Source organism: Paralichthys olivaceus, chromosome 17 (genome assembly GCF_024713975.1).
Source record: "Paralichthys olivaceus isolate ysfri-2021 chromosome 17, ASM2471397v2, whole genome shotgun sequence".
NCBI classification, from domain to species: Eukaryota; Metazoa; Chordata; class Actinopteri; order Pleuronectiformes; family Paralichthyidae; genus Paralichthys; species Paralichthys olivaceus.
The window spans coordinates 7,060,794-7,075,694 of NC_091109.1; the positions used below are offsets into that span (position 1 = coordinate 7,060,794).

The 14,901-nt window shown below is 40.8% G+C and overlaps 1 protein-coding gene and 1 long non-coding RNA gene across 2 annotated transcripts in view; one reads left to right on the plus strand and one right to left on the minus strand.

Annotated features, from left to right (window-relative positions):
• Window positions 1-3,502: 3,502 nt before the first annotated feature.
• On the minus strand, window positions 3,503-7,568 carry LOC138405269 (uncharacterized). The gene is made up of 2 exons (XR_011238960.1): window positions 6,005-7,568; window positions 3,503-4,362 (listed from the first exon to the last, which is right to left on the minus strand). It is a non-coding gene; the product is annotated as an uncharacterized lncRNA (long non-coding RNA).
• tpk1 (thiamin pyrophosphokinase 1) overlaps window positions 5,820-14,901 on the plus strand; it is a 64,077-nt gene continuing 54,995 nt past the window's right edge. Inside the window, exons 1-3 of the mRNA XM_020087436.2 lie at window positions 5,820-6,091; window positions 8,940-9,030; window positions 13,349-13,423. Coding sequence (XP_019942995.1) covers window positions 8,988-9,030; window positions 13,349-13,423 — 118 coding nt within the window. The 5' untranslated portion in view covers window positions 5,820-6,091; window positions 8,940-8,987. The remainder of the gene's footprint in view (window positions 6,092-8,939; window positions 9,031-13,348; window positions 13,424-14,901) is intronic.

Below are 14,901 nucleotides of genomic sequence, written 5' to 3' on the forward strand. Positions count from 1 at the left end.
AAACTATATCTTTGAGCAACAGGTAATGTATGCGTCAGCATTTGTTAGGCCCACAGGACAGATGTGCAGAATCTGTAGCTTGAGTGATTAATAACCCACAGCAGCCATTTTCATGTGGGGAAAAAAATGACTATCCAGAACTAAGCTTGCAGCCCCAGTCCTCTCTAAAGGCATATCCATTGGCCTCTTCAACAGATATGAGTTGTTGGAATGGTGCCACAACGACCCACACTCAAGGTCGCTCTTTATCCGTGCTCCTGGACAGGCAGGTGACGCACACCATCCCTTAGGCAAGGACATCAGGAGCAAAGAGAAATCCACCAGTTTCCCCCAGATATATGACAGGTTGCCTCTGGGGGGGGATTAAATACACCAAAGTAATGCTACAGGGAAGAACCTGACAAGTTGTCAATAATCACCAGCCTGCACATGCACCATGGGAGTTAAAGGTACAGCCACATACTCTCCAACATCTTGGGCCCATTCACTGTCTTCCTTGTTCTAACAGTCCCATGCCTCAGAGCATCAATATACCAGAGTCATATAGAGTCATTTCAGCCCAGTCCCCTTCCACTAGAGCTGAACATACATTGTGCAACTTCCAAATGTTTCACCTCATCATTGTACACGATGTGGAGCCAAAGCTCACGATTTAAGTGTTCACACTGGTCCGATTGTCTGACTGAACCTCTGCTCACACTGTACTTTACATCGACTGCTACAAACCAGCCCGACTCGTGTTTTTTGTCAAAGAGGAAGACGCTAATAATGTTAACAAGGCGTCTGCATATGTGGAGGCAGGTGGTTTGCAAGACGTGGGCATTTTGTGGTTTCATAAAATAAAAAAGGCCTGATGAAAAATTGTAAAAGCAAAAGAAAATACAATAAACATTTACCTACACTCTGATTAAAGTAGTGTAGGAACCTCTTTATCTCCTTTTTCTTTCTTGTGAAATTGCTTCCAGCCTTAAACCACATTTCCTACTTGTGTTTTATCATTTTATGCAGACGCAGTGAGGGAAAAAAGGTGCTGATTAGGGGCTGAATCAACTCGTGACTATGCTTCAACCGTGCAAGAGCCTGGCGACGGCCGACCGAGTTTCCTGATGTGTCAGAAATTCATTCGACTGTGCCACAAGCGGTCGGGAGCATCTGATCACTCCTTGCACCCTGTACACAACGCAAGACGAAACTGAAAATCGGTCTGACTGTAAAATGAGTTGCTTAAAATCTGGCTCAAACAGTGTGTGCCTGACTTCAGTGCCATTTGTTAACCACTCTCCTAATGGCGCAGCTGACTGTGTTGCATTTAACCTAGTTGACCAAGGCAGAGGAATCCATTTCACAAACAAGGGCTCTTGTGTTTTCTTCATTCCAAACTAAAACAGGTCATCGACAGGACAGAGCTATACATCCCCCCACCCGGTAACCTGAACTGCCTTGTTTTAGCAGCCTTCCACTTTTATCAGACTTAAAAAAAGAAATACTTTTAAGTGAAAAACAGTGCAGCACGAATGAAAAACCAGAGAGCACGATGAGCAGACAGGCACAATGAGGCGAAGTAAAAGCTGAACGCCAGTGAAGAGAGAGAGAAAAAAGAAAAGCAGTTGAGGCTGAGACAGATAAAAAGGAATAAAGGAGACACAAACAGAAGAACAGGTGAAAGAGAGATGACAGAATGGACTTAAGGTAATCATCGGAAGTATTGAAGATAGAGAAGGAGCTGAAGAGTGGGGGGGGGGGAAGCAAGGTAATGATGTGACCCGTGTATCTGCTGAGAGCGGATATTAAAATGAACTGAAAGCAAACACGCTCACTTCACCGTGATGTGACCTTGAGGAGAAAACGAAATTAAAAAAACAGCCTCAATGTGATGTGAGTAACCAGGTGGTAAGGAAGAAACAGAGCGTCGGTGGTCTCTGGCTTAAGCGACTGGCATTTGTGGCCCGACGTTACCCCTGCTGTTCTCTATCAGGTGAGAGATTGGCACCAGCCCTACAGGTTCTGATGTGCCAAATAGCGAGGGTAATTAGCTGCACGAGAAAGATCCACCACAATGTTCTGCAAAGACATGATTAAAAAGCAATTGGCTGGAGATTATGAACCACTTCTATTATAACCTTGTGCAAGTGGAAAGAAAGGCAGCAGATGAATGCTTGGCAGAGGTTCACTTCTCGGGAATAGTGTATTTCTTTTCTTTTTTTCTAGGGGCTCAACCACCTACCAGCAGTAGGAATTTCCACAGTGTGCGTTAAACGTGAGCCAGTCGTTTCTTTAGTTTGACTGAAAGACAAGACATTGGCCTCGTGGGGAGATATGGAAAACATAGAAATCTTTAAACAATCCAAGATGCTGTGTTGTCAAAATTATTTCAACCTAAATTTAAGAGTTCGCTTGTTCACCTTTCTGTGCAGAGAGAGAGAAAATAAATACACTACGGTCAGGACTAAGTTTGCTTAACTTGGCATATAAACCAGAAATAGGAGGAACAGCTCAGTCTAAAGGTTAAAAATCAACCAACGAGCACTTGTAAAGTTCATAACCTGAAATGTTATATTCTAATTTATTTAGTCTATACAAAAATGCTCACAAGGTGTAACTTCAGTGACTGCCAAGAGTCTCTGCTGGGTTCCTGTCAACTGCACAGTGCTGACAAGACACCAGGAAGTCCCAGCGCCGCGCCAAGAAATACTCCCACATAGGCAGCCCTGTGAAAATATGAATATAACGTGTTGATTAGAGAGCTGTAGATGTAGAGAGCTTGGCTACTTGTTTAACGCGGATCCTAGTCAAATGTACGGGGCCTTTAAATAAACTTAATGGACGGTAAATCATTTAAGTTCACCCTGACTGACATTATCATGTAAGTATACAGTGTATATTCTATATGAGTTCCAGCTCTTCATCAAAATGTTATGATGTTTACATGATATACTATTCCAAGTTTGGCATAATATGAGATCCCCAGTAAATTTTAATATAAACATCCCTGGTCTTGAACAACCTGTGGCTGCACAGCACTCGGCACAAGCAGAGGCTGCAATGACTAATTCAGAAGCCACTCAAATTGTTTAATAGTCCAAATGTTCCTAAATCTCCTGTTTGATTTTTGGCCGTGTAATTAACCTTCATCCCTGCATCAAAACAAGTGGCTGCATTCTAATCTTTACTTAGTTTTTCTTTTTTTCCACAACTGACCTACTTTCTCACTATTGACCTCCTCTTGCAGAGTGAGGGAGAAAAGATTATATTAGGGAATTCTAAATAGAGTACAGACGTGGAGCCAAACTGCACATGGCGTGGGAATCATTAGAAATGTAAGATGAACGTTATAAAACAGAGAACAGAAGAAACAGAGAGGACATAGGGGGGACATATGAAATATTAGAAACATTAATGGACATGATATGGGGAGCTCGTTAGCCACATGCAGAGAAAAAGAGAGAGATTCGAACAAACACCTCAGTGGTCCGGCCTTGTAAAATAAATAAATAAAAATCCACTCAGCACTCATCCGGGAATTTATTCATAGGAGTATTTATAATGCATGTCCGCAGAACGAATGACTTCCCCGTGCACCTGGGCATGGCCGTGCGTGCGGCGTGTAGCCTTTACATGTCAGTGCAAAACTACGCATCAGGTTTACTGGATTTTTCTTCTTTTTCGCATGCCCAGTCTGTCTGGTAGACGCTGTGAGTGCTGACTGATGAGAGAGCATTTGTTTTAATGAGCCTCGAGAGGGGATTCACCTTGAGAGACATTTTGTTTCTCACATTACACTGTTTCTACTGCTGTCAGAAGACATCTCAAGCGTGCAGCATCAGGGTGTGTGAGAGAGAGAGACTGAGTAGGTCAAATAGTATCTGTAGCATAAATATAGTAACCTTTGTGCAACGTGTGCAAAGGGTAAGCATCGCTCCTCCATTGCTTTCCATTATGGGTTATAATGCAGTGCTCGTTTTGTCTCTGTGCTGCTGTGAATTGATTTTAAAACAGGTCATCAATGAGGCTCAGAAGTACAACAAGCTCCTATTAGAGGAGCAGCAAGAGCCCCTCGGCTCTAATCTCCAGAGTCCACAAGAGGTGGTACCCAGAGTTCTACGCAGCTTCTGGCATCCTCCGCAGAACACCTGCCTCAACATCCCCTCCCAGCAGCTCAGCATAATGGCCGTTGGGCTGCCAGAAGCCGTCGAGGACCAGGCGTCCCAACTTCTGCCCTCCCTGCACATTCAAGTCCCTTTCTCCGGCTCCACCAGAGAGAAAGTGGTCCTGTTGATCCAGGAGACGTGAGACAGGGCAGCGCTCAGCACGTCCTGGTGGAGAAAATCAACTCCTCGTCCACTGGACTCTTCGGATCCATCACTGATGTCGTAGAAAAGCAGAACCAGAAGCTTTTTGTAAGTGTTTGACCTCCAGGCGACATAGCTAATTTGTATTAACAGCTATCTGGATATAATAGCTGATAAACAGAGCACTTGCAGTAACAGCTCCTCTGCCAAATCGCAGCAGACACGCTGCCTGTGTGAACAACAGACAGCCGCTCCACGGTGCAACCGCAGCCAGTGTGGCCCGGGCGTGACGTAATGAGAGCTCAACAGGCTGCAGAGTGTGGGGTCGGGCAGGGAGACGTGTTGCAATTCCGTGTTATGGTTTGCGTCACAAAACCGTGGGCGTCTGGACCGCGATTTGGGCCTCGGTTTGAGAATCGTTACAGCTCTCCTGAAGGTAATATATATAAAGAGTAAAGTAAAGACATACAGTATTTACCCCCAAACTATAGTGGAGTAGAAGCATAAAGTTGCATCAAATGCACATTCTATGATAAAGTATGTTAACGCTCAACTTCTGTGATAAGGGTCAAAACTTTCTTCAACACTCATCATCTGACAAAGTCATTTTTACAAACAGTTGTCATATTGAAAGTGTAAAAAGAAAAACTATTAAATTATGAATCTGCGAATAAAATTCCCACCACATGAATGCAACACCACCCTGATAATTAACCACAATAAAATATAGAGAACATTACCTCTGTGTCTTTAAAGGTTGCTGCAGCCCTGTTTTGTAGGGATTTCTCAGCCTAATTGATAATAATCTAATAATTAAAAAAAAAATGTTGTCAGTCGGGTCATACAAATTATACTTTTTCAGTTTTTTTTTTTTACCTCCCACCTTTAAGCAGTAGAGTGGAAGAGATAGTTGAAGAGATCCCTGATCATCCGCCCCGCTGTCTTTGGTCTTTCATTGAGACACTTAATAACCTGGTGTGTGGGTGGGGTCAGTGAAGCATTTAATAGTCTGATTATTAATGTGCCACTGAACTAAATTAGAATTAAACATTAAGAGAGTATCCTTCGGTCCCACTGGTTAATCCAGAAATTACATTTTAAATATTTTAGAGTCTCTTACCCATTAAACACAACCACATTAGTCAGGGAGTAGCTGATTTACAAGATTTTTTGTATTCCTCATATTGGCAGAATGTCAGATGTTGTGGATTTGATGTGAAAGAGCAGACATCTGTTCAGTGTCTGTGTTTCGATGGGGCCGACGAGGATGTTTACAGTGAAGAGTGAGAGCAGTGATTGGAATACTGGCTCACTTATTAACATCATTTCCTGTGAATGAGACTTAGAGTGAAATTTAACTATTTCTCAATTTCTCAATATTTTCTCAATTTTCGAGAGAGAGAGAGCCTCTTTAAAAACGAATGAGACGGAATCTGGGTAAGAGCTGCCTCCATATGGGAGAATAAAGCGACTTCCACTTTGAGCCTCTAGGTGTCCCCATAACTAAATCCCCACCTCTCTCCTGCCTCTCTTCTCTGTGAGCTCTCGTCGACTGTTTACATCTGCACATGGCGGAAGTCTTTTCACTTTGGACGTTTTCCCTGAATATTTGCAAAATACAACCATGACAGCTTTTAAAAGTGAAGTCGCTTATCGGCGGTGAAACACAGCGTTGGTGTGTGAGTTGCTTTGTGTCAGAATAATCTGGTTTTTACCGGTGAACGACGTGAAGCGGTGCGGTCCATTGGCACGCAGCGGCGTTGAAGCGTGGTCTCACCGGGGCGAAGCTGAATGAAGAGCCGGTGAGGATGACACACAGCCCGGTGTCCGAGGGCGGTGCTGCCACGATAGGTTTTAAAAAGCAACGTTGTTGGAAAGCACCTCATAGTGTGGGTGACTCCAGTCGGGGTTTAGTTGTTGCACGGTATGTTGTTTGACTCCGCGACAGCCAGTGGCCGGAAGCATTGTGTTTACCGGTTGTCCGTCACTCTGACGTCAATGTGGATGAATGTACGCTCAGGTGTACGTACGTCCGGATGTACGTCACTACGTAAGTATGTACGGCCAGGTGTATGTACGTCAGTTCCGGTGTACATACGGACGTACATATGTCTTATTCTCGTAATCGCACGATCTTAAAAATGCCTTGAGGCCATTATTTAGTACAAACATTCAACAACAACAAAGGCCCGTGGAAAATCTGTAATCAATTACCTCAAGGGAATTCAGTCAAAGTGTTCACTTGGACTCACTGATGAACTGATTAACATTCTGTGGTTAAAGGTCAAAGTCACGTTGGCCTCAAAAAGATGTTTTTGGACTCAGAATAACTGATTACAATTCAGTGGTCAAAGATAAAGGTCAAAGTGACCTTAAATGAATCTGGAAAGAAAAGTAATGTAGAAATATGTGGAAGTAAACTGCACTGGTTCGCGGAGACATGCCATCGAAGTGCAGTTATTCTAGTTATTTATATTTGTGGGTGCAGTTTCATGTAAGCCAGTACTGGTTTCTCCCACACCCCACATGCATTTTAACATTTCATTCATGTATTTGTATTGTGAGAAATAAACTAAATTAAAAAAAGCAAAGTAAAACACAAAGCTCTTGTAACTACACATACAAAAAAGTCATTTAACTAACAAAATTAGAAGAAGACTATAAACAAATTTATAAAAAAATCAGTAAGTATAACAAAATCATGGAAATGCAGGACCACACGATCGATACCAGTGACAGTTGTGTGAAATATAAAAATACACTTGCACTGAAATAATAGTGTAAAGAGAAGGTGTTTATAATTGTGTTCCTTTGGAATTACTGGGCTACATTTATAATTTATGATTGTGGGAAAATGTTTTTAAATCTTAATACTTTCCACGATCAAAGCAGAGCTGTAGGCAATTTAATGATTAAATCATTCAACTAAACAGCAGCTAAAGTCCACTTAATTTGCCACATAAATGTAGCCCAGTGTAGCACATTACAGTTAATAATTAACAGTTTATGCAGTGGCCGCTAACAATGATCCAAGCTCTTATAAGCCACAAGTCTGCAGAATATCTTGTTTCGACTCCAGTAGTATTAAATTAAAGTCTAACTGTGGAAACCCAATGTACTCACACTTAAAGCTGGAAAACATTAAGGGGTTTATTTGAACAGGTTTCCAACGTCACTGCAGGTGATCTGATTGTAACGCTACATTTCAGCATGGTCCATTACAGACTCACTGCACAATTATTTGCACTATATCCTTTATTTATAACACAGTCAAAAACTTCTGACCAAACTGCATTATGGCACATCTCTTGTAAGCTATAACAACATAATTGTAGTCGACAACATTACTGCAGCTGAAGTGTGAACGTGAGTGGGAGGAGAGAAAGACTCTCAATCAATTATCACAGGAGGTGTAACCTGTTTTTAAAAGTTCAACTGAAGTTAATTTATAACTGACCAGTATCTACATACTGACCTCTCTTTCTTGATCGTGGTTTGCTCTGCTCTGCTCCCTGGATTGTAAATCTTGAAGGTGTGTAAGGTGCTGTATGTTTGTTTATTCTCAAAGTAGCGGAATGAGCCCATTGTGCGTCACTCACGGCATGTTTAACTGAAAGTCTAGTAGAGTTACGTTTATTTACTACAATACTTGCAGCCTCTTTCAGCATGAAAAGTTTATATCACATAAGTTCTAATCAGAAATTTGAACTTAATTTGCAGCTTGAAAAAAACCCTCCATGTGTCCTTCATGTTGACATTTGTAGTTTTTCAAAAAGATTTCACACATTGTCACTTTCACTTTAGTTAACTATAAAACTAAATGAAACTATTAAATGCAGTGAATGATTATAAGTTTGATCCCTGCATAGTAATAATTTATAGGGATGATTATCTTTGTTAATGAACATTTCAGTTAACGTCTTGATTAATGGAAGAGCATTTTTTCATATAGCGCATCATTTTTTTTTCATTTTGACCTCCATTATGATGTTAGAGGCCAATTTACATCGTCCATACAATCAAAACCAAGAGCCGTTTAGATTTATGATGACATTTGACAAAAAGAAGCTAAATTCTGTATTCTTATTTGATAAATCACTCAGACTATTAATCATTGATCATAAATATTTGCAGATTAGTTTTCTGTTATCTTACGGATCAGTTAATTGACTAATTGTTTTAGTGCTAATTGTTTTGTAATAAATGTCTCTGCTTTAGGGGTTTGTAGCACAATAACTGTCCCGACACGGCCTTTCTGTTGATGTTATCATCATCATGAGCAATGTATTGTATTGTATTGTATGTCTGTTAGAGCTAGAATCTATCATCTATTTATCATTTAGTCCAGGGTGAGCATTTGCTGCTTTTGTTTCTTGTCACATATTGTAAACTAATAAGACAACACAAGATGATTTGATGAAGGGCTATGAGAAAACACGGTTTTCTCTTTTTTCCTTTACGCTCACATGCATTTTGTGGATCAAAAATTAGTGATAGGAGGCTCTTGTGTGCTTGTCAGTGTTTTGCATTCAGTCTGCTTTTTTGCGGGGGAATATGTTGCCTGTAGGGAAGAATAAAGAACCAAAGGAAAAAATAGAAAAATGATTCCAATAAAAAAAGAAGTAACATTGTTTTTCCTCTTGTTTTCAGTCAAGGGTACGTTTGCTGATTGAAGACGGGCTGCTGTGGATCCTTGCCATGGATAAAGAGTTGACACCTTTGGACTGCCTGCTGCCCTCTGGTACTGGCTTTCTTACACAAGAACTGTTTCATATTTTATCCATAAATCCATATCCATATATAGTCCAGATATGCTTTACAAAATTGCGAAAAAATATCACAGCTCAGATCCTGGACTGTGATTATGTACTAAAAAGATTGTGATGTTTGTGATGATTGTGAGTTTTTTGGGGGAAATCAATGACCCTCAGTTGTGTGTTTGCATGCAATATTATTTAACTAGTACATTTCTTCTCTTTGCACATATGCAGTTTTTGTTGGATGATTAATTTACCCGGTGATGATCAAACATAATCAGTGTCTGTTGATTCTCAGAAAAAACAAATAAGAAACTCCAGATGGTCAGCACTGCCTGCCCTGCAGCCTTGAGGAGGAAGCTGGCTTTAGCCACTGCTCTCAAAGTATATGTGACCTCCATGGTGATGTGTGTATGAGTGTGGAAAGCAGATGTGAGCCTAAGGGCAGGTTTTACACAGAGAGGAAAAGGTCAAGGGACTCGTACATCAGTTTGGCCTGCAGAGCAGACAGCAGGCACATATAGTTACCTCTGTCTCTTATGTCTGTCTTGTAATACAGAAACACCTACATCATTTGTTTCCATGACAATACAATAAGACTACTGTGAGCTGTTTAGAGACGTATCTGTGGCATTTACGTCCGAGAAAAATCTTCTCTTATATGTGGTTTTATTTTACAAAGAATTGTTATTTGGTTTTGCTGCTTTTATTCAGCCAGCCACTGTTTGAACTGCTGAAGAGTCCTATGTCAAGTTGTAATCTAGTTAAACATGAAATATCTTGTCTTCTCTTGTCTGTTTTCTGACATTCATTTATGATTCACATGAAAAACACACCACCAGAGAAAAAATATTGGCCGAGGAATGCTTTGGTCTATGCCAAGAACTGATTTATGTTCGTGCTGTCAAAGTGATTTAAAGGCTCCATATTTTACACTTCTTCTGGTGTTTTATTTGACATTTTGATACCAATAGGAAGATATATATGGCTTTAAGAACCGAAAAGCATCTCAATATAGTTTTAAATCTCCTCTCTCATACTATTTTCTTGAGCTTGAGCAAGAACAGGCTGGTTTAGGTCTATCGGGTTTGAGTGATGCATAGTCAGGCTTCCTACAGCTAAGATATTTCTACTGCTGTAGATTGGTAAAAGTGACCGGTAAATGCCAATGGCGGTGGTAAATCTGCGCTGAAACGAGCCGAACAGATGGGCGAATTGGAACCAAAATGCATTTGGATCTCGTAGGTGTGTTGGTGTGGCACAGTGTTGCAAAAACCTGGCCCAATGCAGGAGAAGCAATGTCCTTCCTTACAACTTCCTCCTCTGAGCTGCTAGACCCTCGGGTTAGACCAGTACAGTGCCAGTATGTTTCAGGGCCAAACAGAGGAAGGTGTCTGGCCAGAGACTAGGATACCAGCAGGGACGTCAGGGCAGGGGGTGATGGGACAGCTGGGACAGCAAGAGTGGAATAAGGAAACTGAAATATTATGAGAAGGAAAAAGAGCAGTCTGCCTTTCTGTCACCACCAGACCTGAGGGAGTTTTATAAAAATCAAGGTGATGAAACTAGCTGAATGTTAAATCATTTTTATCTTAATTAGTATTTAATCAGAATGTTTGACAATAATAAAGCCACAATTTGATAAAAAAGAAACCCTACACTGATGAATATTTGTTTAGGACTCCTTCGTTCACGATTTATCAGTAGATGTTTGCGCTGGCGTGAAGATTTATTCTTTGCCATTTGCTCTGGGCTGCGTGTCAATCAAACAATGTGCACATGATTCTCCATCGATCTGCTTTGACCCTCACTTGTGCTGACTTGAGGCTGCAGAGGGCTGGCTACCAATCACAGCTCACTTCCCATCTAATATTTCAGGAACATATTTCTGGAGTGACTCTAAAGGCTTTCAGCACTACATTATTTACCATGTATTTATAATAGTATATGTTGCATTGTAGTACATTGCATTCTTCTTTTTTGCTTCCCCTTTTCCTCTCCATCTCTATGTCCATTGATTCTTGTTGAATGTTTTAAATCACTACAATAATTACGTTAAACTACAAAGGCTATGGTAATCGCACTTCTGTACATCTACATAAGCTCGTATAAATTCTCGCATGTATGTGATTTGTGCAGAGCAGGAACACAGAACTGCTTGTACAGCTTGAAAATCAATAACCCCAAAGGCCAACATCAGTCAAGAGGCACTCACTGCTGATATCAGCTGTTGTGAAGCATCCATTGAGACAAATGTTTGCTTAAATGTGTTAGCCAAACGTTATGGGCTACACCGTTCAAATCCTAGACTTATCTGAAGATTTCACAGGATGCACAAATAATCCCTGAATGGTTGCAGAATAGAACAAATCTGATATGTTGCCGCCCGCTATCAAAGAAGATCTGTAAGAGATTCCCCCGAATTGTACACATTTTAAAAAAACGTCTTTCCAATATGAAGCTTGTACCCTGTTAGATAAGTTTAGAGTGTATTTCTATGTCTTCTTTAGTTGAATCCCTTCAAGGAACTGCTTATCTAGACTCCCGAAGGAGAATATAAAAACAGCCCCTGGATATGTGCATTTTAAAACACATCGTGTGCACAGTTAGCATTCATTTTATACAAATGTGTATTCTTGGAATATCTTATGTGCTAGTTTATGTACTTTCTTGGATCTTGCCTTTGTGTGTGTTGTTGTGGTATTTATGCTGTCTGGCACTTTATAAAAAATCCCAAGGTGACATTTCTTTGAAGAGAGTGCACAAAAGGCTGCACAGTGTGTGTGTGAGTGTTCACTTTTACGACGAAGGGTTATCTGAAAAGTCACGGCTGGTTGAGTTTGTGTTTTGTTCTCTGTACACCTCCAGCCAATTAAGAGACAAGACTGACAAATCTACTCCACCCTCCCTCCCTTCTAACCTTCCATGTGTTCTCCTTTCTTTACCTCCTCCTCTGTCTCCCCTTTATCCTCCCCCCTTCTTACCCTCTGCCTTTAACCACACCAGTCTGGGGTTGACTTTCGCTTGGAGATGACCTTCCAGTGATGTGAATTTTTTAATAACATCAAGCCGCCGCAACAAAGTCACACACCCAAAGGACTTTTTTTTCTCCACACCTCCTCGGCAAAGCTAAAATTCACTCTTTTACACTTTTTAGGACACAAGGTGATACACTTTTTGAAAAGAGAATTCCAAGAAACCAAAACTATATTCTGCTTATTTGTCCTTCACTGTTGCTTTTACTGGTGCAAGCCTTAGTAGATAATAGCCCTGAAACTGGGATCCAGTTTGGGTCAATTTACATAAATACAGTTTACAAGAGGGAAGGGGGCATTGCAATCATGGACTGCCACTTAAGCATGCATATGGCATTTTGGGTTTTCCACAAAAGACTGCAACTGTATGAGTTGGATAAGAAATTATTCATACAGCAGACATGAAAAGATAAATGAGCAGTGTGAAGTGTGAATGTGAAGGCGAAGAAAGCTTGTGCTTTAGTCTTTGGTCCATTAAGGCTGTTTTTAGAGCAGCTCTGTGTTTTACTTTTGTCAATCAATGCAGAGTCTCTGATAATTTTATTTTTCATCCCCTGCAAATAGAAAATTGACAGCCCTGAAACATTAGTCAGGGGATCCGCATTAGCAGCAGAGCACAAAGAAAAGCTAAAAGCAAGATGGATGTGGGGGTTTACAGGAGGAAATAGATTTATGAAATGATAAATCAATGACGGGGACAGAGAGTTTGACAGAGAGACGTGGAGGTACACTGAGAGGAAAGAGAGAAGCTACAGATGCTGTGTCACCAAGGGCAAAGTATAGAGCACCGATGAGATGCACAGATTTTCCTTTATAAATATTAAAAGAAAAGGTCAAGAAGAGTTCAGAGTTCAGCTAATGCAGTTGAGGGAAATCATTGAATCATTTGGATACACATTGTCTGTACTTCGGTTCTAGGTTTTTTTTTATCTCCTGATGTTCCATGCAAACCACTTGCAGCTTCACTGGATCGAGTGGAAAACGATTTGAACTCTGATTATATGAAATGTTTTCCGTTTGTAATCCTCTTTTCCCGCTCTCCACGTGGAGCATAATAATGCCCCTATTATCATGGCTTTGCATTAATTATGCTCCGTAATTAGCACATTCAGTGCCACAAACAGCGACCTACAATCAGTATTTAAAAGGTTTTGTTACGAACATGTAAATAATGAGGTCTTTACAGTTTTTGCTGTTTGACTGTTACCCTCTATTAACTGTCTAATTGTTTATAATTCATGGATTTCCTTTCTTCTGCCCCTTTAAGGCACGCTGAAGATCTGTCTGATCATTCTCAACCAGCCTCTGGATGTGAACTACCTCCACATCCTGTGGAGTAAAGGTAGATATCTGACACAATCACCAGCACAGATCAAACACACCCTCCTTTTATCACTTAGATCCCATCTGCACTGGTTTGCACCGAGAGTCTGCTCCTGTGTTGTTTTGTTGCTCTGTGTAGCCATCAATATGCAAAATCTTAATTGCTGCCATGTTGCTGCCCCCTCCCTACCTGCTGCCCACATTTCCTATGACGTGTGTTTTAATGAAGGTATGGTTTATATATTTTTTTTTTGTAGGAAATAATTTAGCTTTCTTGAAGGGTGATTTTTATATATTTATTTATTTAATGACTTCTCCAGCTGCGTGACCTGTAAAATCATTTTCATGGGTCATCAGCTTCGACAGCTCTAAACAATAAAGTTTGTTCTTATAATAGATGTTTGGAGCAGTGTTCCAATTACACAGTGGCTTTCGGGGATAGTCACCACAGCCTGTTCAAAAATACCAAATACATTTTTTTTCTAACTTAATGTTTTACAATTTAAATACCGTGGCCATGCCAACTCAAGCCCCTTTTTCACAAGACAATAAACCCACTAACATCTGCTAACATCTGGCTTTTGTCTGCAATGGGAATTGATGCGATCTGCATTTACTCCCATGGTCAAATGACTCTGCAGTAGTCACAGGTTTTAATTGTCTCTGGCTCCCATCTGCAGTGATGGAAACGAGACTTCTTGATGAATTTGCCAATTTAGCCTGTAGGCAGACAGCGAGGTGAGAGAGTGCCTCAGTTTGCTGTGGGTTTGTGATGTTGAACATGATGCAGCGGGAGAAAAACTGAAAGACAAACTCTTCCACTGGCAATGGGAAAGGAGTAAATTTTTACTTTTAGTGGGTTTACATGCTTTAAAAAAAAAACATATACCCGCTAGTTATCAGTGAAGAAGTGAGAAGTACAAGAGGTGATGTTAAGTTATATCAAATATGATTTGAGGGCAGCGCCACCATGCACGTATGACCGCAACAGGAATAGTTCGTAATAATTAGGAATGACTTTGGGATTTTAATGAGGTAAAAACACACATTTAAGTATTTTAGATTATTATTTTACATTCCAAGAACCTCATCGTTCAGAAAATCTAAGTCAGTCCCCTTAGCTCTCAAGTTGATTCATGATTTGTAGCATTTTAAAGTTTCTAGGTGGCTTGGATGGCCATTTCCGCTCATCTCTTTACATTCACTATAGATAACAGTTAGGTAAATAATGTAAGCATAGGCAGTGTCCAGTCCACTAAGTGTGCGCTAGTCTTATTGCGTCCACTGTGGTCCTTGCGACAGACGTCATCATCCAGCTATGTCTGCTAGGGAATGCACGGACCGCTATGTGAACGTCTGCGCAGCCCAATATTTGTGACATTCCTGACTGTGTCCACTGCGCCCGCTCCAGGTGCTACCATTGGAATAGAATGAAAAGTGTGTGACCGGATCAGATATGCAATTCTCAGCCGACAGAACATGGATAGTACGGTCAAC